The sequence below is a fragment of the Arvicola amphibius genome, chromosome 8 (assembly GCF_903992535.2).
Source record: "Arvicola amphibius chromosome 8, mArvAmp1.2, whole genome shotgun sequence".
NCBI classification, from domain to species: domain Eukaryota; kingdom Metazoa; phylum Chordata; class Mammalia; order Rodentia; family Cricetidae; genus Arvicola; species Arvicola amphibius.
Window position 1 is genome coordinate 50,553,580 of NC_052054.1, and position 26,374 is coordinate 50,579,953.

The window sequence follows — 26,374 nt, forward strand, 5'->3', positions numbered from 1 at the left end:
CCTGGTCTACAGAGTGAGCTCCAGGGGAAGGTTTGCTTTTCTCACTCCTATCCAGTATTACCTTCTCTCCTCAAGGTACACTTGAACGATGTGGCACCTGACACTCAGAGCCATGAGGTAACTTAATCTAAGACTAGATGGGTGGGTAGTGATAGATCCAACATTCACATCCAGAGCCTTTGCACTCCATGGATTCTTCAGATCGCAAGCTTATCCAGTCTCAGTGCTTCTGCCTCAGTGGCTCACGTTGCCTTTAATCACGTACTTTCATCCTTTTAATTTTCTGTCCAGTAAAGGACCATACTCAGACTTTATGAAGCTTTACCATGTGGGTGCTGCTGCTAGAGGATCAGAGGAGAATGGGGGAAACTGAAACAAATCCTAAAGTGTGGGCTGGGAGAAGGACGCCAGCGGAGAGACAGGCAGAGTGCACAGTGTCATCAGAGATGCCGGTGACTGTAGAGAGGATATTGATGATGTTAACCTTAGAAATTAACAAATAAACAAAAGAACAATATAGAAGGCTGGGAAAGCACAAACAGTTATTGTGGTTTTTGATGATGCAGAAATTTGGCCCAATTCCCTCTAAAAAGCACCAGGTCTCGGAACAAGCTGTCAGCACTGTCTTTTTTTTTTATAAGATTCCTCCCAAGCCTGTTCTCTGTCTTTCTAACGTTGAACAGCCTCTTAGATTTCTCTAGCTGTATTTCTCAGTCTTTGATAAACAAAAGAATCACATTTAAATGACATCTACTCTCTAACATGCTTTCTCTGTCTTGAAATGCCCCCTCCCCCCGAAAAGGACTACACTAGGACCCTCCCAGAAAAATTTCTGAGCAACCCAAGCAAGGAGTTTTGACTTCTTCAAAAAAGACTTTCAGTGGCAGCTGTGTGGCCCTTGGGGGAAAGGCTGAAGAGGAAGGAGAGTGAACAACAGCTATAGATCAAAATTTCTTTTATTTTAATTTTTTTAAGGCTGGGCACAATGACACAGGTCTGCAATCCTAGCATCTGGGAAGGGAAAGAAGGAGAATCAAGGTCATCCTTGGCTACATACCAAGTTCAAGGTCAACCTAGGCTATATAAGACCTTCCTCAAAAATGCAAAACAAAGAAGTTGATTTGTTAAATGCAAGACGGCTAATCCAGCATTGAATGGACCAGTTTATCTGTGTTGGCTTCCTTATCTGTAAATGTGGGATTTCAAAGGAGACAATAAATAAGGAAAACATTTATATGTTAGCTCTGTTAAGTCTATAAGGGTCCCAAAGTTTTGGTTGTAACTTCAGGGTTGACTCTAAACCAAAAGATGGTCTTGAAACTTCAGTGGTTTCCATTGTGATCAAGACTCCAATTTACAGGATACAAAACTTTGCTTTCGTGTGTGTGTGTGTGTGTGTGTGTGTGTGTGTGTGTGTACATCACATGTATATACTGCATGTGGAGGCCAGGAGTCTCTCACTGAAGTTGGATTTTGCTAATACAGCTACGCAAGCTGGCCAGTGAAATCCAACAATCTCCCCATCTCCATTCCCCACACTAGAATTATGCGCATGTCCTTTAATTTATGTGCACTCTGAAAATTAAACTCAGGTCTCATGTTTACACCGTCAGCACTTTATCAACTGAGCCATCTTCAGGTTCCCCTGGGTTTCTCTTACATGGAAGGCCAGGAGGCAACCTATAGTGATGGAATGGAGTCAAGAAGGAAACAAAGGAACTGGCATCTGGCCTCCAACAGGCAAGCAAGTCCTTTCACCCAAGCCCTCAAGATTCCCAGCTGCCTGCTGAAGTAGATCTGAATCCAATTTCAATGAACCAACAAGTCTAATATTTTCTGTTGGTGAACTGCAGCAAATAATAGAAATTCAATCCAGCTACATGCTCCATAGATGAATAATTTATGCTGGCTGGAAGACCAAAGGCCCTAGAAATCTGAGGCACAAAGACATAAGGAAATATGAATAACAAAACTTATTGGACATTTCCTCTCGGGGTGTTTCTTTGTAGAGTATAGAACTTACATTCATCCTTGTCTTTTTCATTGACTTGTAGAGTACATTATATTATATTTAATTCATTTCCTGTTCTTTCAGAACAGGAGCTGTGTTTTCCTCTTCCTGCCCCCCATCCCCCACATGCCTTACATAAAATGGACATGAATTGTCCCTCTGTTGGATGACTTTATTCATTCATAGCAGCAGCAGTTTGGTACAGGGTAGAACAAGGGAAGGAATATCAGGGTTGGAAGGGCTGAGCCTTGAGTTGTGACCTCCTGTGTGATCCTGGAAAACAGAGGTGGCTAGCCTTGCAGCCTCAGAAGGCCGGGTGTGAGTGGTCTCCCTCCGGCTGTCAGTTGGAACTGAAAGAGCTAACAACAGAGCAGCTCTGAGACATGGTTCAGGCAAAGGATATAAAGACCGACAGACACCAACATTACAACTCCACCAAAAGACGGACATAGAGAGACCAACTTGAGAAAAAGACTGAGAGCTGTGCACCATGTGTTACACAGTAATGGGGTTCGAGGGTCCTGGGATTACGTGTGATTTGTTTGCACTTTTATTATCATTGCCCTGATGGCTGATTTCTTTGCAAAGTCCTCCCTATGGTCCACTCCAGAGGCCATCGCTCCAAACCTATCTAGCCACATCCCTCTTCAGTCTGTGTCCCATTCTGAGAGCAGCCAACACCATTTCTTCACACTCAGAACGCTCCCCTAGATTTCTCTTTATTTTCTCTTTATTTTATCAGATCCCTCTGCCTGGCTTTTGGCTCCACTAAGAAGTGATGACATTTCTTCCAGCCCCTCCCATGCTGCCTTCAGCTCCTCTTAGCTCCATCTTCCCTAATCTAGCTGTAGGCCCTACAGCAAAGAACAGTCCACTGTCACCCAGCAAACACCTGTAGTTTAACCTTGGCATACTCTCTAAAAATGTAATGCTGCATCGAAATCCAAATTCCTACTTTTTCCTTCAAAAGTAAGATCTGCCAGCCCAAGTCCTTTGCTCCCCAAAGGCTAATAACCTGGTAAGAAATGACTGGTGCCTTGGGGCAAGTGCCCCCTTAAGTGGGGCCAGCAGTCCTTATTCTCAAAACAGGGTCACTGAGGGAAAGAAGAGGAAGGCATTTCTGCCTCCAGACAGAGAACACCTCATTCAGAGTACCCAGTGTGGCTCATGAGTGATGGTCTCTACCTCCTTAAAGGTTGCTATGATATAGACACTAGTTCTTCCCCCAAGTAGACGAGGTGTGCACTTGGTCCCTATTAATTCACATACTAAATCATTGAGAAGAATAGCAATCTGTGTTCTGCTCTGTTTACTTCTGCTATTCTCAAGTCTGCCATCCACTTTCTGTTCAGACTGCCTTTGCTCAATCACAAGATGCCAGCCAGTATCTAAGGACTTAGGCTGCTTTCCTTCTATGACATTCAAACAAGGATCTAGGCTACGCTTCTGTGCTGGGTAGTTTTATGTCAACTTGACACAAACTGGAGTCATTTGAGAGGAGGGAACCTCAGTTCAGAAAATGTGTCCAGAAGCTCCAGTTGTAGGGTGTTTTCTTAATTGTGATTGATGGGGGAGGGGCCAGCCCATTGTGGGTGGTGCCATCCCCTAGACTGGTGGTTTTGGTTTCTGTAAGAAAACAAGCTAAGCAAGTCATGGGAAAGCAAGCCAGTGAGCAGCTCCCCTCCATGGCCTCTGTATCAGCTCCTGCCTCCAAGTTCCAGCCCTGCTTGAGTTCCTGTCTTGACTTCCTTCAGGGATAGACTATGATACGGAAGTATAAGCCAATAAACTATTTCCTCCATGACTTGATTTTGTTGATGGTGGTTCACCGTAGCAGCAGGAACCCTAACTAGAACAGCTTTTACAGAATTGTTCCCAAATCAGATACTTTGGGCTAGGAGAATGCTCGGCACTGACTGGCTCAGGCTAAGTTCCTTGGACAATTCATTATGGCAGGACAGGGAGTGACTTGGTTCTCAGTAGAGGTGCCACTAACATTTTGGCCAGGATATTACTCAGCTATATCCTATTGATGCATCCTATTACTAGACATTTAGCAAAGGTGACCCCACCCATCACATGCCAGCTATGCAGACCAGTCCCCAAGATCACCAACAATGCCCTCACACTAATTCAACCAAGACTCTGCTGCATCTGGAGCCTAAATAATCTAGAACACACTGAGAAGGAATGGTTCAAGAAAAGTCAAAAAAAGGGGAGAGATGAGAGGTAATACTCATAATCTTAGCAGTTGGCAGGGTGAGAAAGAGGATCAGCCTGGGATGTGTGGGAAACACAGAATCAAAATAAATATGCAAATAAGCAATGATAATGTTTAAAAGTCTGGTCATATTAATAATACGGGAGAACTGGGATGAATCCCAGGCGGGATCTACAAACCCTCACTATGTATTTCTTCTATGTAGGAAAGATTCTTAAGCATAGTTATGAAGTAACTATGGATGCTAAATAGTTGGCATGTTTAACACTTTCAGATGTGCTCCTGGTTACTATGGAAACCCCTTACTCGTTGGAAGCACCTGTAAGAAGTGTGACTGCAGCGGTAATTCGGATCCCAACCTGATCTTTGAAGACTGCGATGAAATCACTGGCCAGTGCAGGAACTGCTTACGAAATACCACAGGCTTCAAGTGTGAGCGCTGTGCTCCTGGCTATTATGGAGACGCCAGGACCGCCAAGAACTGTGCAGGTACAGGTTCTAAAACCCTCAGCCAGCTGTGTAGCCAACACTGCTCTCCATCAGAACTGAATTTAGGTGAAGAATTTTGTTGAGGGATTATTCCCAATGTCCTCCTGATATTCATCTAGAGCAGTGGCTCTCAACCTTCAAAGGCTGCAACCCTTTAAGATAGTTCCTCACATTGCGGTGATCCCTAACCATAACACTGTTTTCGTTGCTACTTTATAACTGCAATTTTGCTACTGTTATGAGTCCTATTGTAGATATATGATATGCAGGGTATCGGATATGCAACATGATCCACAGGTTGAGAACTGCTGGTCTAGGGCAATACACAGACTGCACATCAAAATTTACCAAAGTTAGACATTTTCAAATATGCAACCAATGACCCTTAGCTTGTGAGTGGAGCAAAGCAAGAGACAGCAACGTGAGTGATTTCTTATGTTCATATTTGTGATCTCGATTGAAGAAATAAGTCATATCGTGAAAAGTTACCTGTATTGACCAGGGACTGAATGGAATCTGATGTGGCTCAAGTGAGTTATTTTGTTCTGGAAGCTGTGTCCTCTTTCAGTTACGCTTAATAAAACTAACGTTCCAGGTAAGTAAATTCGAAAGGCACAGACACGGTTGAATCACACAGGACCCTCTACATTCCCTCCTATGGGCAGAATCAGCACTTCTGAGAGAGGGTGAAAAATCTCATGGTTCGACTTCAGTTCAGCTGAAGTGCTCACTCCTCATCCTTCGTTTCTCTAGCACCTTTGCTGCATAGAACGAAGCTCTTCAGACAGGAAATGAACTGCCTTCCTCCAGGAGGGCTGCACCTGAGTGCTTCTTCTCCCTAGGCGGCTTTTAGGAAGGACGGGAGAGAACCAGGGAGTGTTACAGCGTACATTCTGGGAAATCCCCCGGTTGAAAGAGTTGCTTGAAAGACCTCCAGAGGGAAGAGTTTACTATCGAGAAGGATGTACCTGTGATCGGACCACAGTGGAAAGAAACAGGCCTATAGAAAAAGAAAGGCTTCCAGAACCACAATACTAAAAACTACGGCAGGCAGAAGACTGCGCAGTCAGATGGGTCAGGCATTAGAAGTGTGGCGGGAAAATAAGCCTTAAAAATGGCATCATTATTCTCAAAGCACTAACTAAACCTCTATTTAAACAATAAAGATGCAGCTGCTCCTAGATGATACTGCTTTGGGAAGCAACGGAGCAGGACCTGGCAGAGGGCTCTAATAAGTCTGCGTTTTGTGGAGCATTACACAGTTGAAGTATAATAAGCGATATTATTATACTTGGAGTAAATCTTCTGTGGTTTCTCTGTGAGGAAAAACTCCTAGTTCTATTCTAGCTCATGGCTGGCTAGCTAGCAGAGGTAGCCTAGGGATTCTTAAATTATTACAAATTTACTTCCACACAAAAGCTCCAAGTTGGGGCGTGGGGGGATTCAGAACGTAACTGGGTGGTAAAGCACGCGGTTGGTTCAGTCCCCATCATTGCCTGGGAAACTACTGGAAAATCAAAAGTCTAATAAGATTGGATTTTGGTTTTTTCCAAAAGGTTTTACTGAAAACTCACCAGTAGACAAATGATGGGCTATCATCATTTACACATTCGTGTAAATATGTTCCCAATTCTTTCCCTGGCACTATTCCTAGCATCCCCCTGACACCTCCCATTTGGAGTTTGGAATCAGTCTTGCCAAGAGTCAAAGGCTGGGGAGCCAAGAATTGCTCCTGGGCCTGGTCACTCTCTCCTCTGGGGCTGTTCCCTCACACCTGGCAGGGACCAACCCTGCTGTTGGAGTCACTGGAGACTCTTGGTGCTGAAAGGACGGCTTTCGATTTCAAGTTGAATGCTGGACTCTGTTGCCATTGTTTCCTTGTGAGAATTTCCCAGGCCTTTCTAGACAAAAGATCTGTTGAGTTATAAGAGAATCCTAAAGAGCTGGGAGAGGAATCCTAGGAAATGAGATTTTGTTTTGCTTTGGGGTCATCTTTGCCCGTCTCCCTTGCCTTCACTGAACTGACAGAACAGGATTATCTTGACGTCATAGACTTCGTACTCACGAAGATGAATACAGTTAATTCATCTTCTGAAGGATTTCACAGCAGTAGCCAGTGTTTCTGGAGACCATGGAAAGATGGCCCTGCTTTAAGCATTAGACGATGACTCCCTGCTCTCGTGTTTTTGTTCCCCACAGTGTGCAACTGCGGGGGCGGCCCATGTGACAGCGTAACCGGAGAGTGCCTGGAAGAAGGACTTGAACTCCCCACAGGCATGGACTGCCCAACCATAAGTAAAAATAACAGTACATGAGGGACTAACCTACTTTCTCTAATGCACTGCAGATGTTCAGTTAGGAGGAGCCATTTGCAGTTAAAAAAAATTCAAAATAGTGGAAGGAAAGAACTGACCCCCAAAATTATTCTCCACATGCACAATAAGGCACACACAAACACACACATATACAACACATACACACACACTCCACATACCACGCACACACACCATACACACATATACCAGACACAGTCATACCACACACACACTCTAGACACACATACATACACACCAGACACACACATATAAACACCCCACATACACATATACACACCACACACACACACACCACACACACCAAGCACACACACCATACACACATATACCAGGCACACACACACACACACTAAATGGGTAATAAAGGTAGTAAAAAGAAATGTAAAGATGGACGCGATTCCACTTTCCCTGGAAATGTTTCGCCCTCAGCCAGCCCTGGATTTAAGGCTGTATTCACTCCAGGATAATGGACCCCGTACAAAGGTCCCTGGTGGTCCTGCCCCCATTCAGCACTGAGGCGGCTGTAGGTGACATCACTCCACTTTAGACATCTTACTCAGCTGGTCTTCACACTCAGCTTCACGCTTCCAGGACAGAGCTCCTTCTGCATTGGCCGACCAGCCCTCAGATATTGGGGCACGACACCTGTAGACAGGGAAACACCAGGAGACTTAGGTCTGGGGAGTGACCAGAAGTAAAGTAAAAGGCCCTACAAAGCAGGCTCCCTTTCTCTCTTCCCCGGTGTGCTTTGTCACTCTTGAGCAGCGAAGCTTTTGTCTTAAAGAATATTTGCACATTATGCATCCCTATTGGTCCCAAAGGCCTCATGGGCAGGAGAGTAAATACGTCCAGTGCATCATATCTTAGAAGACGCCCGAGATGGGAGGCACTGCAGGGCAAAGTCTGTAATAATCAACTAGACTGTCCCTTGTCCAGCTCCATTTAAAGATACCCAGGTGCCTGCATAGGCCTAAACATCTTCCGCAGCCTGAAGTGTAGGCTGGGAACTCATTTTTCTGAGGGAACTTAGGGGTAGTACTATGTTGACCTTCCAATAACAAATTAACATATTAACACGCATTAACCCATTAGCCACCATTTCCCAGCTCTCCGGAAAGCAGCCGCTCCCGTGAGGCGGAGCATGGGAACTGGAGAGGTAGAAAGAGAGGTCAAGACACGGTGCAGAACTCAGTGTGTGTTCCTTTGGATGGTATCCATGGATGGCTGCTGGGTCCGGGGCGGGGATCCCGGTATGAAAGATGAGAAGCAATGAGAAACTGGGGCTCAGCTCTTCAACATGCCCAGGTGGGGTCAGCACTTTGCCTTCTTTCTTGGAAACCAACTCATGCATGACATTAACCAAAAATCGTACCCTGCAGGCCTGCTCTGAGGACTTGTTCATCTAGACAGGAGGCAGGGCATGGAGAGGAGACGGGCCCTCCCTAGGGGAGGCAAAGGCACGTGCAGCATTCCCCCACTGCCTGAGAAAAGCTAGTGGGGAAAGATAGATGCCGGGCCACTGGCCTGCTCTTCCAGCTGCCACCAAGCAAAGAGGAGAGACTGACAAGAATGGAATCTTTCCGGTGGAGGGGGACGGGACCCCACTACTAAGGAAAAGTAGGCAGGGCTTCTTGTCCACCCATCCCATGATGCTCCTCCTTCCTGTCAGCAATCAGTGTTGCTATTACCCTCCCGTCCCTGCTGCCTGTTTCTCATTATGTTTTAAGTAAAAAAAAAAAATCCTGCCTGAGGTACAGTTGGCTTGGTAAGGACTGGTTCTACATGGCCCCAGCATCTCCTCAGGAAACAAAAATAAACACGGTATTAGCCAGGGCGGTCCAGCTTAAGGCCATATGCGTCCAGCTGCCCTTCGGTTCTGCAGAAACGACATCCCTGTTTCATCTGCAGGCTGCGACAAGTGCGTCTGGGACCTGACTGACGACCTGCGATTAGCAGCGCTCTCCATCCAAGAGAGCAAATCCGGGCTGTTGAGCGTGTCCTCTGGTGCGGCGGCTCACAGGCACGTCAGCGAGATGAACTCCACCATCCACCTCCTCAAAGTATGCTACATGTTGTGCTTCTGTCTACGCCGACAAACGCAGTTCCACAGGTTCCCTCTTAGCTACTCTGTGTCCCGTGGGCCACTGAGCTCCGGGGCTGTATTACAGACTGTCAGCCCAATGTAGGTAACACCCAGTTACATGAGAAGTCAGAAAAAGCTCACGACAACTATGAGCTAACGCCCCACTCAGAAGCTGCCATTTATGTAAGAAAGCATATGGGAAATGGAATCACTAAAAGACTAGCATCTACACAGAACACTGTGATTTGCAAAGTTTTACACTCATTATTAAAGCACAAAACTAGCTACCCAGTGCACCTCAGTTTCAATTCACTGGGTTTTGAGGAGTTTACCTAGAACCTCCCTCACCCCCTTTCAGCAATTACTTCTCACTTACACTTGTTCTCACTTGGTTCTCCAATCTCTCTCTCTCTCTTTCTCTCCCTCCCTCCCCCCTCTCATTCTCAATCTCCCTGTCTCTGAAATACATGCACACATCCTCAACCACACAAACGTAAACATATATGTTTGTTCTCGTAGCTCTATAGAAGAAACAAGTTAAAGGAAGTCAGTGGGGGGAAAAATCAATGAAATAAATAGATAAAATAAAAAGGTCTACCTATCTAAGCTTGGAGAAGCCTTTCTTCTCCATCACGAACCTCCATCACAGCTAACCGATGTTTTTTTATCAACAAGCTTGGTGAAAAGTCGGCAGACTCGGTTCCAGAACTGTTCTATTTTCTAGCATAAAGCCTGAGAGCTCACACTTTCAACTGTTTTGTCCGTACCCAGCTCTAGCCATGGCTATGTGAGCTCAGTCTGCTTTTTCAGCGTCTTCACGTAGAAGGAAGTTACTGGTGGGGAGCCAATGAGCTGGGATATGTAAAGCAGTGAGAACAGGACCTAAGCATTCATTACTCTTGGGGGGGATCAAATAATGTCCACAATTGGCTGAAAATGTGCAGTGCAGACCAAAATAAATGTCCTAAGCTGCAGCACTGGGCGAAATCTCAGTGAGCATTTGGGACTGTTTTGCCAAACTCCCCTGGGGGGACACGCGAGAGCCTTAATTCCTAGAGTAGTGCCCAGACCCAGGGCGCTGAATGCACTCGGCTCTTTTCATAAAGCGCACCTCACAAGAGTGTCACTGGGGCTGGCAGCAAGGCTCTACTAGGATTAGAGCGCTTAATCCAAAGTAGCCCCCAGAGGGCTACATTTCCGCCAAGCTTCTCAAAAATGCAAAAGTGGGGGGAGGGGCAGTGACCCAAAATAACGAGAATTCATCTCGTGCATCCAAAGGAGGAAAATGTATTTCTCAAAATCCATTTTCATTGATCTTTATTATTTAACCTGTTTCTCTAAGACCTGACTAGACTGAAGTTTGCCAGATTCCCAGGGCCACCTCCAGCCTAGTTATAGTTTTGTGACAATAGGAAAGGGCGCCCTCTCCTTGCGCCAGCCCGGAGTCTGGCCAGGACCTGTATTTCAGCCCAGAGTCAAGTGGAGCCAGCAGGCTTTTGACCCCAGAAGCTCAGTCCCCTCCTGTCGACCCACTCTATCCAGAATTCTGCAACAGTCTGAGAATCCTCTAAAAAGAACAGAGGTCGGGGCTGGAGAGATGGCTCAGTGGTCAAGAGCATTGGCTGCCCTTACAGAGGACTTGGGTTCAATTCCCAGCATCCACATGGAGGTTCACAAGGGCCTGTCACTTCAGTTCCAGGGGATCTGATGCCGTCTTCTGGCCTCCTGGGCGTGGCACGCACATCGTGTACAGACACAATGCAGTCAAAACAACCATATACATACAATAAAAATATATTCAAAAAGAAAGGAACAGAAGTCACAATATACCTAAATCTTTCTATACGGAGAGAGTCATGAGTATTCTGTAGAACCTGTGTCCGGGGCTGGAGAAATGGCTCAGCACTTTAGATTGAATAGGTTCCTTGCAGAGGAGCAGTTAAGTTCCTAGCACCCACACTGAGTGGCTTACAATCACCAGTAACTCCAGCTCCAGGGACACCAATGCCCTCTTCTGGTCTCTGTGGACACTACACATTTACAAATTCATGCTAAGATACTCCATACATATTTAATTTAAAAATACATAAAACCTTTTAGGACTGGTGGGACACAACGGCTCCTAATTTTGAAAACCCTTGTTTCCACAGACAAGGTTGTCAGAGAGAGAAAACCAGTACACCCTAAGAAAGATCCAGATCAGCAACGCTGAGAGCACCATGAGAAGCCTTCTGTCTGATGTGGACGAGCTGGGTGAGAAGGTATGTGTTCGGTGTCTAGTCTGTTGCATGACAAAACTTCTGGGGAGACCCAACACAGATATCTATTCACCCCAGATACCACCAAAGTCCACCTTGATGAACTACTGGGTTTTTTTTAGGGTTGCTTAGAGTCACTTCTGCTCCTACTCAAAAGGCAAATGCATCGCAAAGCCCACCCCCAAATGGGTGATAGCTCACAAAGTTGGGAACCTAGAGCACACTGCACAGTCTGCAGGCAACTCCACGGGCTGGAGAGGGTCCTTTCCAGGTGACTAGGTGGGTCTAAGCCTCTTCAGGCAGCTGGTCTGGTCTCAGAGTCTTCTCTGTAGTTCCTTTATCTGAGTTTCCTTTATCCTGAGTTACTGGTGATTGTAAGCCACTCAGTGTGGGTGCTAGGAACTTAACTCAGATCCTCTGAGAGGGACTCTCAGCTTTTGTTGCTCACTCTGGCAGGGGAGGCCCAGTGAATCTGGTCAGCTCCAGGGACGTCCTGAAGTTATTCTGAGTTGTTTACCTTCCTGTCTAAGGAGAGTCTCTGTAGGATAGGTTATTTCAATCTCGGAGGAAACTGTTAAAGCAACAGGCCCCACCTTGGAGAGTCCAGGTAGCCCCTGTGAGCCAAGCAAGTCACAACAATGAAACTTGAAAAGTTAAGTAACCTATGAGGGGCCACATAAATCAAGGCCATATCCACAGAGAGAGTTAACACAGGACAGCTTCCTGATTTCCCCGTTTTTAATCGGTTTTCTTGAAAAAACATGTTTATGGGGAACGTTCTATGCATTTCTAGCTGGCTAGCACAGTGGATGTTTGCATCAATTAGGATAGTCATTCAACTGTTTGCCTTAGCACTGTACAGGTAAGGACTGTCGAGCATCCAGAAATATGCTTATTTTATATAATAAACACTTTAAATGTCAGTAAAGGAGCATTAACTGCAAAGAGAAAAACAAGAAATTGCAGTGAAAAGAAAGTCTCCAAGATGGTAAAAACAAAGTTACTCTCAGGGCTGCCAAGACAGCTGAGATGGTAAAAACTCCTGTCGCACAAGCCTGACAGCCCAAATCCAATCCCCAGACCCTATGTGAAGACGACTCATGTTTAAAAGTTCTTATTTGACCTCGGCATGCATCACACATACACACACACACACACACACACACACACACACATACACACACACACACACACTGACATGCACGCACACAAAAAAAGAAGAAAAGGAAGTTGTTTTAAGAAAGAAAAGCCAATTTCATCCTTTACATTACACCATAAATTAAAATGAATTCCAGATAGATCAGAGAATCAAGAAGAAATTGCAAGCCTACAGAAAAATAGAATCAAGTCATTTACTAGCATGAAAAGGAAATAGCATAGCATAAATGCAGTGTGGAGATCTACAAAAATATCGACTATAGATGTGACAAGTTCTAACTTCAGCTCTCAGAGAAACACTGAATAAATAAATAGCCAAATGGAGTGAGGAGAAACACTCAGAGAGAGATCCATGACTTATAAAAACTCTCACACAAGGCTGGAGATTTGGCTCAGTGATGAAAAGTGCTTGTTGCTCTTGCAGAGGTCCCAAGTTCTGTTCTCAGCGCCCACACAGTAACTCCAACTGTCTGTAACTCCAGTCCCAGGGTGTTCACCAACCTCTTCCAACCTTTGCTGGCAACAGGCAAATACATGCTGTCCTCTCATTATTTGTGTTCATGGTGATGAAAATCAATGATATGGCCTCCATGGGTCCCATATGGTCAAAATCTCACCAAGTCTATTCATCTCAAGTTACTAGGTTTTGGAGACGTTTGGAGTTTAAGGGATATATATGTTTTTGTTGTTGTCTGTTTGCCAACCTCTATATCTAAACCTTCCAGCCCCAGTTTGGAAGTCCCTAGAACTAGTCCATACCGTTTACCCCTGGGATAACCTGAAGGATGTCCGTGTACCTGTGCTTACAAAGAACCCATGCTCTAGAGGTTTTCCCTTTTGCTGCTGCTGATCAGACCCATCTAGAAATTCCAAAGACCAGGGCCAAGGTTCCACTCTCCATGTTCCCAAGTGTATCATGCCCAAGGCAGAGCACAGTGACCTCCAAGCAGAGATGGAAAGAGTAGCTTTCTCCCAATGTCAGCTTCTCTCTGGGTCCTAAAAGTCAGCAATGGAGGCCATTGTCACAGATGTCAAGTTCACCCTAGTCTTCCAGCCACACAAAGAGCACCTATGTATCATCACCTCATGCAAAAAAAAAAAATATCATATGAGAAGCATAATGAAAGTGTTTGAACCTCTTCCCTGGTCCTGCCAGAAAGGTCGGATGAGAGAAATTGAGATCCTTTTCGGAAGCGGTACAGACTGGCCACTTGCCAGTCACAGTGACAGGTGCTAGGGGTTTGGAAGTAAATATTAGGCCCTGCTCTCAAGGTGCCCAGAGTCTAGCAGGGAGCCGATACATTGTTTAAAATAATGATGCACAGTTTCCCAATGAAGTCCTTGTACAGAAGAAACAGTAACTCTAAGAAAGAAATAGTGGAAGTGAATCCTCACATTAGGGAAGGTGAATATTGCCTCCTGTGTTGAGAATGACAGGCGTTTATCAAGAAGTTCCAAGGGGGAATGTACCATAATGCAAAGAATGTGAAGAATATGACATGTTCTTGGCACTAGAAGAATTTTGGCCGTGGCCTTACCGTTGATTTAAGTATTAGACAATAGGCAGGAAGTAACAGTTTAGGCTATTCCCAGTGGCTAGACCATGACGAATCTTGCCCAGCATACTCAGGAATGTGTGCCTTTCAACTGTTGAAGTCACTGAAGTGTTTACATAGAGCCGCTGATTCCAGTTGCCTTTCCGAAGCATTCTTTTTCTGCAGAGAGGATAAACTGTTCAGGGAAGACTCCGGGGGTAAGGTGCAATGACAGACTGCCACCCGAGATCGGAAAAGAGAATGCTTGGTTGCTTCCCTGCCTTCCCTTGTAGAGGATTTACCCTGAGAGTGATGGGCTGAAGCAGTAGTCATAGAAGAGAAAAGAGGAAGAATAACAAGTAGAGTAAACGGGCAGTAGGGCCAATTAGACATCACAAGGAGCAGGGAGGGACATTCTGTCTGGAGGAAACTGATCACTAGGACTGAAAATGCAGAGTGCATCGCCCTGGACAATTAAGTGTGAGGTACTTCTAGATGTCCAGAGGCAGCTGGAGAGCTCAGAGTCAGCAGCTCGGACACTGGATAAGGGGCGCACCGGTATCCAGATGTGACCAATGTTTAGGAGGAAGGGAAGCCCACAGAAGTTGACATCACTGTTCAGGTTTGAGAAAGCGCACCAGTATTCCTACTGCCTGTCTCGCTGGAGCTGTCTTTGTTTGCACTTGTGACCCAGGGTAAGGCCTAAAACTTCCCCACTTTCCATCACAAAAGAATGCCAACTGAAACAATAAAATTCATGGTGATCCTACAGGCTGGTTATCACCACCACTTAAGTCAAATAAATACCAGGAGAAGTCACCATTGGGGTCAGTAAATGGTCAGTCTTTTGTAATGATGTAAATAATCAACCAATTTATCACTATGAGTAACGTTTTAACTGCAGGTTTGGGTTTTTTGGTTTTTTTTTTGTTTGTTTGTTTGTTTTTTTTAAAGCAAGGCACACCTGTTTTATCATGTGCACATACCATTACTTTCCTATCATGAGCAAAGTTCAAGAAAAGAAGTTAAACCTTTAAAAAGTCCCGATATATTGTATTGTACTTGGTAATTTTTCAATTTCAAGTAATAAATGGTCACCTTTATGGCTCTTTACGAAGGAGAGTGCTACAGGTCCCTGTCTATCCTCATATCTCACAGCGCCCTCTGGTGCTCATCCGCTAGAAGTTTTCTTTCTTTTTTCTTTTTATCATTTCCATTATTCTCTTTTTCTCATTTAAAATTTTTTCCATACAACATATTTGGTCATGTTTGTCCCCTGCCCCAAACCTCCCCATTTCCATACCCACCAAACTGAACATTCTTTTTTTCCTCTCTTTGAAAGCAAGCAAACAAATAAATAAAAAACAAACAAAAGTCCCAACAAACACACACAAAAAATATTCCACAAAAACAAATAAGACTATACAAGCAAAGACCAGTAAGACAAAAAAAATGCCCAAACACAGAAAAATGAGACAAAAATCTTAAAAATTCTGCTGAGTTCTATCTGAAGATGATACCCACCATCAAAAGAAAAATCAGTTTCCTCCAAGGGAGTCTCCCTGGGCGAATTAGCGGCGCTTCAGGGAAGGTGCCACGCCCCGGAGTACTTGACCAATGCCAAAAAAGTTTTCTTGTACATATGGCATCTCTTCAAAGTTGAAAGTTAAGAATAAATTTAAAGACAGAGAACTAGCAATCAAGAATCCCTTTGAAGTGTGGGACCGGAGTGAGTGTGAACATTTGTGTGTGTGTTCAATTTAGAAAGTGAGTCCCACTCTTTCTAAACATAATATTTGGATGGGATCAACCATAAACGTTTTGATGTGTCATATACCAAATTCATGTTTTAAAAGCAGTGAGGGGTGGCATCAAAATAAGATTCGTTTCATTTTCTGTATTATCTAATTTTTAAATGGTTACACTATACTTTTTTCCCTCCACGAAGCACTGGAATAAGTCAAGGAAAAGAATCGCTCTGGGGGAAGGGATGTGACCACTCAGGAGACAGTGTACACAGGAAATGCACAGCTTGTCAAGAAAATGAGGGCTACGTTGCCTCTGGCACAAGCCGCATTTTGTGTGAAGGAATCACTGACTTGGCTGATAAAAGACTTCTGGGTTAATTGGGGTGACTGTTACTGCTGCTGTCATGATACACCATGCGTGACCGAAACAACTTGGGGAGGAAAGGGTTTGTTTCACTCACAGTTCCATATAACTGTTCGTTATCAAAAGCAGTGAGGGCAGGAACTCACTGGGGCAGGAACCTGGAGGTAGGAGCTGCTACAGAGGCCATGAAGGAGTGCTGCTTACTGATTGGTTCTCCATGGCTTGCTCAGCCTGCTTTCTTATAAAACCCAGGACCACTATTCCAGGGTTGGCATCACCCACAATGGCCTGGGTCCTCCCCCATCAATCAGTAATTAAGAAAATGCCCTATAGGCTTGCCTACAGCCAGATCTTATAAAGGCATTTTTTTTTTCAGTTGAGGCTCCCTCCTCTCTTAGACCCTAGCCTGTGTCACATAGACATAAAATTAGCCAGTACAAGCCGGGCGATGGTGGCGCACGCCTTTAATCCCAGCACTCGGGAGGCAGAGGCAGGCGGATCTCTGTGAGTTCGAGACCAGCCTGGTCTACAAGAGCTAGTTCCAGGACAGGCTCTAAAGCCACAGAGAAACCCTGTCTCGAAAAATCAAAAAAAAAAAAAAAAGAAAAAGAAAAAGAAAAAAAAATTAGCCAGTACAGCTTCTAAATGTGTCTACTCTGATGCCGTTTCTGCACCTTCTTTCTCAGCCATCACAGAGGGACACTTGCTTAGCTTTTCCTAGAAAGAGCAAGAACGCTGCTTATAGTATAAGGCCACAGTCCCCTGGGTAGAGCTGCTTGACAGAGGAGAGGTTTGGGACAACCCCCTTCCTAGTCCCAAGAACCTTTTCGGTAGTCTCTCAGCGCTCCGTCTGTGTGGCTTCAGCCTGCCATTCATTGGATCACTGAAGCCTTTAGCACAGAGGTGAACCAAGAAAGCAGCAAAAAAGGCAAGCAGACACCTCTTAAATACAGGCTGAAGAACTACCCTTTCCCCCTAGTTACAGTAATGGTCCATTTATCTGTCTGATGCCCAAAGGAAGGGCTCATCCTTTATGCAATGGGAGTAATGTCCTGACCTTGACCTCCATGTTTTAGATCACCCCCTGCCCTTGACTACATACAGAAATGCATGCCTGCATGCATGTGCACGCGTGCATGCACACAAACACACACACACACACACACACACACACACACACACATACACACTCTTCTAAAGCCACAGAGCAGATGGGATTTAATGATGACAGATACTTTATGGATGCTTTGAGATTAAGACACCACACTGAGTAGAGTCAGCCCCAGGGTGGCGGGAGTTCCATTTACTCTGACTGGTTATTTGAACTCAAGGGCCATCAATGTTGAGGGGAAACTGGAATGAAGCTCTGAACACAGCAGCTAGCCCAGGGAGTATAATCCTGTATAAAGCCCCATGGTGATTCAGTTTCAGCAGCGACTGGACCACCCAGTAGGAGAATTTCAAGATCTACCCTCCTTCTGGATGATTTCCTCTTTGAAGTTTAAACCCTTCAACCAGAACAATGTGAAAGTGATCCACAGACATGGGTCATTTCCTAGTCTGGCATCTTGAGCTACAGCAACAATTGCAAGGATAAGGCCCATGTGATAGGTCGTTGGTTTGGACTGCACCATAACTCATGGCCTTGGTATTACATCTGATTTTAATAGCATTCCAGGATCCTGAAACGGGTCATTACCCAGTCTTTGTGTATGACCCCTAGGACCCTTCAGCATGTCACAGAGCTTACACATGCCGAGAAAGTTTATGTTTGTCAAATGAATACATTATACCCACCCACCCCAGGTGTGCATATAATATACCACATAAATCCAATGTTCATTTATGTAATCTGTAGGAACGTCAAGCCTCAAGGAAGGGGAAGGCCCTGCAGAAGGAAAGCACGGACACCATTGACCACGCAACTCAACTTGTAGAGCAAGCCCACAACATGAGGGACAAGATCCAAGGTAAATATCTTCTCCTCGGTTTAACTTCACGTCAAGGAACCACACGGTGTATGAGTGACAGTGAAGGTGACAATGGCTATTGTCAGTGGTTGCTATGTGCAGGAGCATATTGTCCAAAGTGTTACAGGTTTTACCTGACATACACTCACCATGGCAATTTCGTTCATTGAGATTTCTGAACCCCTATTCCTATTTATTAGCGGTCAATGTTAAAGAATAAATATATAAAATCACTTAGGCTTCATGCCACGATACATTTCTTTCGAGGGAATGTGGTGTCTTTAAAATGAAAGAGTTTAGTAGGGGTCGCACTTCTTTTCAATTATTTACAGCTCCCAAATACGTCTTCAGAGTATCAACAAACCATGTCAGGCAGGGTGGTGCCTGCCTTTAGAGTTGGGAGGCAGAGGCAGGTGGATCTCTGTGAGCTGAAGATCAGTCTGGTCTACAGAGTGAGTTCCAGGCTAGTTTGGGCCACACAAGAAACCCTGCCTCAAAATAAGTGCGAGTTGAGTGGAGTTGGCGTGTTAACTCAACCCAGATAGTCACTAGCTGTTTCTGTGTGCTCTTCCTCAAGGACCAGACAGATGAGTCGCTCAGGTTTGTAACCCAAAAGAAAAGAGGGTGTGTGAGTGATTCCCTGCCCTAAAGCACTGTGGCAAAGTCTACCGGCCCTGCTGGAGAGTCTTTCATCTGTGCTCTGATTTCTACTAAATGCCGGCTGCATCTGGAAGACTCTCTCACTGAAGTGTGAAAGCTGCTGCCGGCTGCCCAACCGAAAGAGACGGCATTTGTTCTAGGGTAAAGAGACGCTCCTCTGGCAGAGTCAGCTCAGTTCTACTGTTTGTTGCCATGGTGTTTTTATTATACTATATATCAAGAGTTGGGTGACAAAACCAAATGCATCTCAGAGCACAGTGACAATAAAGGGACCCACAGCGACAGAGATTCATATCTTTATACCGAGGTAGTGGGAGCAGAGTCTAGGCTAAGGGACTTATAAAGCCCAGATTAATCCTTTGCTTCGTTTCCTCGGGTGCCTATAAGGCACAGTAAAAACAAATGACTCACATTCAAGCTTCCCACCGCCATCCTTCCTAGCTCACGTGCGTTTACCTCCCTAGCTCCCTAGCATTAACCAGTAAAATATTCTTTTCCTAAAACACTGTTCTATTGATTTGTTCAGTGAGGATGAACCTAGAAAATTCGATGCCCTCATATTATATCATCCAATTAAGAAATAAATGCCCTGTTGGGCAGCAGATAAAGTCAAGACCCTTCTAAGCCAATCAGGGGAAGTAATTCGCCTTTGCTATTTAGTAACCCAGACTTTGGTCGTAACATGTTTCATTTGGAAGGAATCTGAACCATCTGACTTGACCTTTGGTCATGGGAAAGGATGAGAAGAAACACAAAAGGAAAGGAAGTGGGAAGCAGTAACCTTTACCAGTTTTTTATCTCTTTAAAATAATGTGTGAACAGTCTCTGAAGACCAAAGGCACGAGTGTTATTGTCTACGTTTCTTTTTGCTGATCTACCCCCAGACAGAGCTAAAACAAAACATCCCAAGACTGAACAGAATTTACATCAAAATGCCAAATATTTCAGCTTCGCCACTATCAGAACCTGGTGGGGGAGAATGATGTGTTTGACTTATTTAATGTTTGGATTTCATTTATTTCAAGGACTCATATTGTTTAGCTTTGTTTGAAAAGTGGGTGTTTAATGCTTTGATACATGGGGTTTGGAGGGAGTTAGCATATATTGATCTCCCTATAGCACTCACAGTGATGTCTGGAGCATTGAAACTATCTATTCCCATTTATTTCCCTTCTTTCAGAATTCAGGAATGCGGCACAGCACCCGTAGTAGGTCATTTCTCATTCCCAACCATCTCTAAAATAGCTGCTGGTGACCTTCAAGCTATTACCCACATAAAATACAGCTCCTCCTCTTGGCGTGATTTATGTGACGCCAATGTTTGTTTACCCGTCTTGTCTGGCCAACCCCATAGATCATAGTGAACCACAGACACACAATTTCATTATGCCAGGGAGATAGAGCACTTCCTCCCGGAGCTGCCAGAGAACAAGTGAGCCATACAACCTCTCCTCTGATCATACAGAGTAGGAATGACGGCATCAAAGAACCGTTGCGTGCCAACATTTAGGCAAGATAGCTAATCCCTCTGAGCTTCAGTGGTCCCCTTGGTTCTAAAATCCTTGAGCCTATAGCAGATATAGGGCAAAAAGAATCAACATCAAATGGCCCAGTTTTGAAAATACACACCACAGAAGGCCAAAAGAAAAATTGTGTAATATATAAATATATTTTTCAGAAAAAATATATATATGAGCAAAACTATGGCAATAATTTTTTAAAATTCCTATTACTAGCTTGTCTGTAAAAATTTAAGAGTCATTTGGACAATAACAAATGCACTCTTATTTTGGCCTAGAGCTTTGTGATGTTAAATCATTGATGACTACAAGGTAATTAATCTCTCCATTAAATGCTACAAATGACAGAAGACTCTGCCAAACACTTTTTCCAAGTCAAGTATTTCTATAAGATAATGAACAAAAACCCTCAGATTATTGGGCCTTAAATATTAGTGTTCTCAAATCAACATGGCTATCCGATGAACATAGAAGCCAGGCAGGCTCTGGAGCAGCCGTTTCCATTCTGAACACACCTCATAGGACCAGAATGGTTTCCTCAGGTTTGCCTCTCTCCCCTCAGGAAGAGCTCCCGTGCTGACACCAACACTCCCAGCATTACTGTAAGGTCAGTCTTGCCACCAGACTGCACAGTCCTGCACATCCTTCCCCTGCTCCCATCTCACCATATTTCTCTTCTCAGAGATCAACAGCAAGATGCTCTATTACGGAGAGAATCAGGAACTTGGCCCAGAGGAAATTGCGCAGAAGCTGGTGTTGGCCCAGAGAATGCTGGAGGAGATCCGAAGCCGGCAACCATTCCTCACCCAGCGGGAGCTCGTGGATGAGGAAGCAGATGAGGCCCAGGAATGTATGTGTCTTCCATTCCTGGCCAACACAACATATGTCTTCTTTCTCTGTGGGACCAGGAAAAGAGAACAGCAAGCCATAGGGCAACATTTGATCAAACCACTAATTCTCAATATTCAGAGCTATGTAGAAGTTATATGTACAGCCTCAGGGACTCATTCAGGAACACTTGACCTTTTGATCAAGGGTTTTAGATCCAGGCACAACTTTTAAGAATTTGTGAAATTGCAGAGATTCTGCCAAGAATCTACATAACTTTTTCTACTGTGAAGAAAGAATAGGGACTTAAAAGTTGGTGGAGAAAAGGAAGGATTAAATTCCCAAGTCTGTAGTGAGAGAAATTTTATAGAAAGTCAACAGTGTTGATGTTCTGATAGTCCTGATTTTTTATAACCTTTAACCTCCAATAGAAACTTGACATACTCAAGCGTAATCACTAAAACACACGAAATAGTGTTGCTGGACCTCTGACTTGGTCACTACATAGCTCATCAATTGTTTTTACCAGTTGGCCCCAAGTGTATTCATTTCAAAACATAACTATTTATTTTGATCCCAATTTCATAGGGTGGTTATTCAGGCTAAAGTCAACTTGCATGCCTAGCTCTGTTCTTTATGGCCTACATGGAATTCACTCACGTGTCTGGGACTAGCTAAGCAAGTTAGACCTCTCCCTTCACATAGAGTCTTTGTCTTATCTGTTCTATTGGTCAAGGCCAGTCTGGGTTCAAAGGGTAAGATTGGTTACCTTCTTCAGAAATGTTACAAAGGATGGATACATTCAACAAAGGAAATTAGAGATTTTCAGATCAGATTTCAGCTGTTGTTGATAGTCCCTAATACCTTCATCAGTGCCTCAGAATTATAGTTAATACATCCATTGCTAGATCTTATCTTTATATGTTAGTAAAACTTAATTAAATATAGATTACAAAGCTATTGGTTTGAATTTTGTATATTAACTATTTTTACTTTTATATAGTCACTTTTAAATTTTATATATTTTTACTTTACACACTCAAAAATCCATCTTAGGAAGGGGTCCGGGGCTTCACTAGATTACAGGGGAATCAATGAGAGAGCAGAAGTCAAAAGGCCTAAGTCTTTGTCCCACAGATGTCACTCGAGCAACCCCTGCTGACAATTTCTACGAACACCAGGGGAGAAGGTCATTGACTTGTGGCGTCAAATAAATAGCATCAGGGAGAATTATGGCATCTAATCAACCAATGGTCCAATGAGCCAAGAGTAAAGCATGCACACAAAGAGACTTTAGGATATCACGCCGCGGCTATTTCATCTTTATCCCACACAAAATCTCAACCCGAATTTGACGTGAGGAGTCAACTGAAAATTTCAGGAAAAAGTTGTTAAAGTGAGTGGTTATGGATGGCATAGCTGTTTGTTCCTGGTTATTGTTCACTGTGTAGCCAGTTTCTGTTTCACAGGTAAAGCTACGGATAACCTGGGCAATAAGCAGGAAAGTATAGCAGCCTAGTTTCTGCATGAAGTATAATCTTCATGGGAAAACAAAGCAATCCCTTCCTTGACTTGTTCCAGAAGCTCCTAAATACACCAGAAAAGCATCTCGTACCAGACGTAAACCATGGAGTTACTTGTATGAACCTGTCTCCAGTCTCAATCACAGAAGGAGACAGGCCTGAATTATTTTATACTTTGCTAGATACAGGAGAAGCCCAAAGTAAATGTGTCTCCCTTTCTCCTCAGTGCTGAGCCAGGTTGAGAACTGGCAGCGGCTACACAATGACACCCGCTCTTTGTTCCCCGTGGTGTTGGAGCAGCTGGACGACTACAATGCTAAGCTGTCGGACATCCAGGAATCGCTTAATCAGGCCCTTGACCGTGTCAGGGATGCCGAAGACATGAACAGAGCCATCACCTCTAAGCAGCGGGACCATGAGGTATAGAGGCAGCAACTGTAAATTATGTCAGGCCAGACAAGCTGAACTTATGCCAAGAAAAATTTAAAGACTGATATACCTAAATACTTATGCTTTAAATATGGTTGCTTTCTTGCTATTGTAAGTTACTACCGTTTCTGTGCCTAAAATTATGTTGAACGGTGATGTGTTTAGTTCTTGCTTGACTGAGAATGAGGTTGGGCATTGCTTGCATCCCTATATATGACTACACAGCTCTCACAAGAGGAAAATGGGTTACTAGTAAACACCAAGCTCTCCAGAACCGTGTGTTTTAGGTGTGTGCAGGTTTTAGGAAGGTAGAGGTTTTGAAAGGCATCATAAGTGAATTTCACAGGCCACTGGTAGCAGTTGAAGAGGGAAGGAGTTGGACTCAAGCTAAAACTCTACCAACACCAAAAGGTGAGGGACATTCTGAGCATCATCACCGCTTCCTCAGCCCATCTCTGTCTGAGGCCCACACCCTCAGGGCTGGGAAGTGTCAGCCATGTGTCCACTGCACAGTCGTACTTCCAACCACCACCAGGCGTCAACCTGGACGTGTTTCTAGAACTTAGGCTAAAAATCCAGTGCAGACAAACAGAAACCACCAGGACCAAATTCATCAGTTCAGTTACATATTTTATTGTCAATGGAATCAACTTAACCGTGCACTGAAGTGATTTTTCAGTCATAATTCCCCCTCCCCCCGAAGTAGTTCATTGTAAAAATTCATAAATTAAAATTAATTACACTCACCACCAGTTTTCTCACAGGAGCAAACTCTATTCAATAGGGTTGGGGGGGGGGTTCTTGTTTTCTTTTCTCTTTTAGAATAATAATGTCCATGTTGACATTCTTTAGTGAATGAATGTATGCTTATGGTGTAAAATAAACATGTCAGTATAGCACCAAGTATTGTTTGAAGATAGTCACTGTGAACCATTCAAGTTTAGAGGTTTATGATAATCATTTTCAAAAGAAATCTAGATAAAAGGACATTTAGAGTCCGTCTTACATGAGTGCTTGGAAATGTCCTTTCCTGCTTATAGAGCAGTATTACCACACAGGTTATAGATGTGCATTTAAGTCCACAAACAAAAGAGCCAGTAGTGACTTTTACCATTGGTGTTACCATTTAATACGTCTGCAGTGCACCTTCAATAAACTTGGGTGCAATTTTTTTTAAAAAAATTATAGCAGCACACAATTGGAAAGTCTTAAAATATTTTCATCAAATAAGCAAATTTTTGCTGATATGTTAATTTGTGCCAGAAATTATGACAGGTGGTTTGTGGCAAAAATGAAGAACACGTGATTCCATGATAGCACAGAATTTCTAGTTTAGAGGGCAGATAAATCCATTCACAGATGGCCACAGTGGAGAAGCACAGCTCTGGACCTGACATTATCGGGCCGGATGGTCAGCCTCTGCAGGAAAAAGTAAAGCATGGCTAAGTGAGCCAGGTGAAGAGAAAGCAAAGGCTGCCTTCCGGGTAGGTGGGGACTGCCTGAACTGAACTCATCCACCAACAGACAGTATGGGGCAAGGCAAAGGCAGCTGATAGGAGGATCAGAGGGTCCCCCATGCCTCGTGAAGGACATAGACTCCTGTAGGGTGCAGACTTTTAAATCATGTTAGCCATGACTCACACTAACAATGTGCAGATAGGTGGCAAACTAGGGCACCTGAAGCAAAACGGTGATGAATGCAAGACAAGGGCATCACTGCGGCTCATCTAACGGGTCTAGGGGCTCATTGATGAAGACTCCCAAACTGTTCAATACAGAAAGTCTTGAAAAGGAAAGGTTAGCAACCCAGACCAGCTCCTTTCAGAACAAGGACAAGTGACAGCACTTAGGAGAATCATAGAATTGTCCCCTTAACCATAGAAGTAAGATTTTTATCACAGGGAGAAAAAAGAGCTTAGATCCACGTTAATGTATTAGCAAACCATACCAGGTTGTCGTTCCCAGCTCTGAGCTGTGGATCTCAGCGTTTTATCTTCTGCACAGACCTTTCGCAGAGAATACATTCAAGTATATTGTGAGTTAATGTGCTCAATTCTCCACTGACTTTATTTTTAGGGCTCTGTTATCTCCACAGCCAACAAGAGCGATGCACAATGGACTGGAGACAATGTATATACACAGTCACGTCCAGTTGCTTTGCTAGAATTTGGGAAATACTGATGTGTGTCAGGACTTTGTCATAAGCAGTAAATGAACAGTGTCGTCTGTGCAAAGTGACTTCAGTTCTAAAAGCAAATATATGCCAATCTAGCTCTGAATTAAATGTTTCCTGTGCACATCTTTTAAAAATCCTCTCATGGATGTGGAGACCAGGAATTTGGCATTTTGGTGATTGCAGACAGATGGTAGGCCTCATTTAGCTTGGTTAAACAAATCCTTCTACTAAGTACAAATGAACAGCATGAGCAAAATTTTAGAAAGAGAACAGCACAGCACACAGCACTTTAAGCCCATCCCACTTCTTCTTCCTAATTAGGCAGTTAGCATTAGCATTAGCCAGACCTCCTTCCCTGTCGCCCTGGTCCTCTCTCTGGTGATTTACACCTCATCTCACTACTCCTGCCCTGGAAAGACATGTGGAGCACTATACTTGTCTCCAGCGTATTCCACAGAATGTCTTTTACATGGGTGTCTGCCTGTGGGAATAGCCATGGGAAAATATCATCCTATTGCCTTCTAAAAATAACCCCTTTCCCACTACTTTTCCATAACCATTGAGGCAAATTTTTCCCTTCTAAGTCCCAAGTCTCAAAACTCGCCCGTTTATCCTGTATCTCAGTTGTTCACTGATGATCTACTGCCCTCCTAGGCTGCGGGCCTCTCTCTCCATCAGATTGCAACTGGATCAACTTCAAGACCTTTTCTGATTCTTCTCAGAAAGGCTTCAATGAAGTCAGGTATAGCTGTACATACCTGGGGGAAGCTGAGGCAAGTTCTAGGCCAACCTGAACTACACAATGAAAACTTCTCTCAAAAAGAAGGGCTGGTGGTGTGGCTCAATGGGTAAGGTGTTTGCCACCAAACCAGACCACCTGGTGGATCAACTACCGGGACCCATAGGGTAAAGGAAGAGTTCATATGACTGAGAAGTTGTCTTCTAGCCTCTGACCTACAGAGAGAAAAGTGGGAGGTGAGACAGAGAGACAGAGACAGAGGCAGAGAAATAAATACAACAAAGCAACTTAAACCAAAAATAGTATTTTAAGAAGCCTCAATGGTG

At 44.1% G+C, this 26,374-nt stretch overlaps 1 protein-coding gene across 2 annotated transcripts in view; it reads left to right on the forward strand.

The window, feature by feature from the left end:
* The window catches only part of Lama4 (laminin subunit alpha 4), a 146,732-nt gene that overhangs the window by 48,759 nt on the left and 71,599 nt on the right, over positions 1–26,374 (forward strand). The window contains exons 5-11 of one of the 2 annotated variants that reach the window (XM_038340164.2): positions 4,507–4,721; positions 6,921–7,016; positions 8,966–9,117; positions 11,291–11,401; positions 18,062–18,173; positions 21,036–21,203; positions 22,931–23,124. In XM_038340164.2, the coding sequence (XP_038196092.1) occupies positions 4,507–4,721; positions 6,921–7,016; positions 8,966–9,117; positions 11,291–11,401; positions 18,062–18,173; positions 21,036–21,203; positions 22,931–23,124 (1,048 nt within the window). The remainder of the gene's footprint in view (positions 1–4,506; positions 4,722–6,920; positions 7,017–8,965; positions 9,118–11,290; positions 11,402–18,061; positions 18,174–21,035; positions 21,204–22,930; positions 23,125–26,374) is intronic. The other variant, XM_038340165.2, reaches the window with a different exon arrangement.